The sequence below is a fragment of the Aplysia californica genome, unplaced genomic scaffold, assembly GCF_000002075.1.
Source record: "Aplysia californica isolate F4 #8 unplaced genomic scaffold, AplCal3.0 scaffold00303, whole genome shotgun sequence".
NCBI lineage: Eukaryota > Metazoa > Mollusca > Gastropoda > Aplysiida > Aplysiidae > Aplysia > Aplysia californica.
The window spans coordinates 497,497-499,337 of NW_004797573.1; the positions used below are offsets into that span (position 1 = coordinate 497,497).

Sequence of the window (1,841 nt, forward strand, 5' to 3'; positions counted from 1 at the left end):
ACACACACACACACACACGCACGCACGCACGCACACACAAGAAAGAGACAGATAGAGGGGGGTAGATAGAAAGATAGATAGATAGATAGAAAAAGAGAAAAAGAGAGAGAAATAAGAACACCAACAAGAGAACAAAAACAAAGAATTAGAAGAATAAGAGCAAAAAGAAGAAGAACAAGAAGAATGCCAGAGGAGTTACCCACCAAAACCCTGGTGGTCTTGGTGACGACTCGGCGGCGTATGGTGGCGTCAATCTTGCGAGCTTTGAGAGGCTTCTGTCTGAACCAGGCGATGGAGGACGCTCGTCGGCGGATGTGGCTCTTCTGTACCTCGTCCACGACACCTGCCGGTGGGTGTGTGTGGTGGAGGGGGAGGGAGAAGACACCAGATATTTATATTAATTATATGGAGACGATTCTCCGGGTTTCACAGAGCATACCATTAGCATCACTTCCATCTAGTCTAAGCAAAAGGGTCGTTAGTTAGGGAGCACAAGATCACAGACATAATCATTCCTGTCATCAAACATACGTTTCCAAAATAAAGGGGAATTTGTCCAAAATGTATCAACGTTGTGTACGCAGTGGGCCTATGACGAAATCAAAGACCTTTTTAGTGAACTTTTCTTATGCTATTCCTCCCTTGTGCAATGATTTCCTCGAGGCTGTTATACTTATAAATTTACCGGAGCGAAACATATCAAGCGTCTCAAAACACACAACCAAATGCACCTCATCACACCGTTCTTGTGTATACATGTACTTCAAAAGCATGAGAAGGTCACTACAATTGGGTTCTTTTCAAACAGTGAGACAGTTTTTTCTCCTCTTGCGAACACTTTCACGCTGAGTGCTTTTTTTCCTCTTTATTGTTTATACACTAACTCAATGATTGATAAATGTTTAACAAGTTTAACATCATTGGGGCAATGCAAGAGAAGGAATCTCCGAGTTAAACATCCGTCTCCGATATGACTAAGAGAAGGATAATCCAGTCTGGAAAACGTCCCCAATAACAAAAGGTCAAGAACACCCTGCGCAAAGTAGGATCAATGCCATTCGCAGCGTGTATCGCAACGATACCAACTGAGCTATCAGCACACCTCCCCTCCACGGTTAGATTCCAGGTTCCATGGCTATTTTGACTTTTTGTCTCTGCCTTGACCAGTTTAGGAATATATGTACAGTACACCCTACCTGGCCAGGCATTGGTTAGCTCTTAATAGCCTCCCACACAAAATACGTCGATGGCTGAGCGCAAGAAATGACTATATCACTTTAGGTCGAAATGGAGTTATTGATATGGGTAGTGAGATTTTAAACCGGTCTTTTACCTCTATAAATATATAACCCGTAACTTAATTTGGTATCGAGATATTAACGTTCTTTTTTGTTGTTTGTTGTTTTGTTGTTTTTTTAAAAACCATGTTGTTGAGATTTTATTATCGTCAAATTTTCAAACTCGTTTTTCTCGAAATCGTGAGGTTGCGTGTTGGGGGGTTCGAGCCGCGAGCCCGACTTTATGTCCTTGGGAAAGGCACTTTACACGAATTTTCGTCTCTTCACCCAGGTGAGAATTGGTACCCGGCCGTAGACAGCGAAAGATCTTGTCAGTATGTTAGTTTTTTAGTGCCTATAAATGGCCTCTTGCACTGTATGCTTCCCAGGAAGTTGAGGTTGTTTCAGAATGCTCTCAGGTCTGCTGGGGTAATAGTACAGATTGTGAAGCGCATAGAGCTTGCTGTTGAGCGGGAATTTGCGTTATACAAATGCTATCTATTATTATTATTATTACTATTATTATTATTATTATTATTATTATTATTATTATTATTATTATTA

The 1,841-nt window shown here is 41.2% G+C and overlaps 1 protein-coding gene across 1 annotated transcript in view; it reads right to left on the minus strand.

Moving 5' to 3' along the window:
* LOC101854582 (NADPH oxidase 5-like) overlaps window positions 1–1,841 on the minus strand; it is a 37,562-nt gene that overhangs the window by 7,932 nt on the left and 27,789 nt on the right. The window contains exon 7 of the mRNA XM_035970662.1: window positions 204–343. Coding sequence (XP_035826555.1) covers window positions 204–343 — 140 coding nt within the window. The remainder of the gene's footprint in view (window positions 1–203; window positions 344–1,841) is intronic.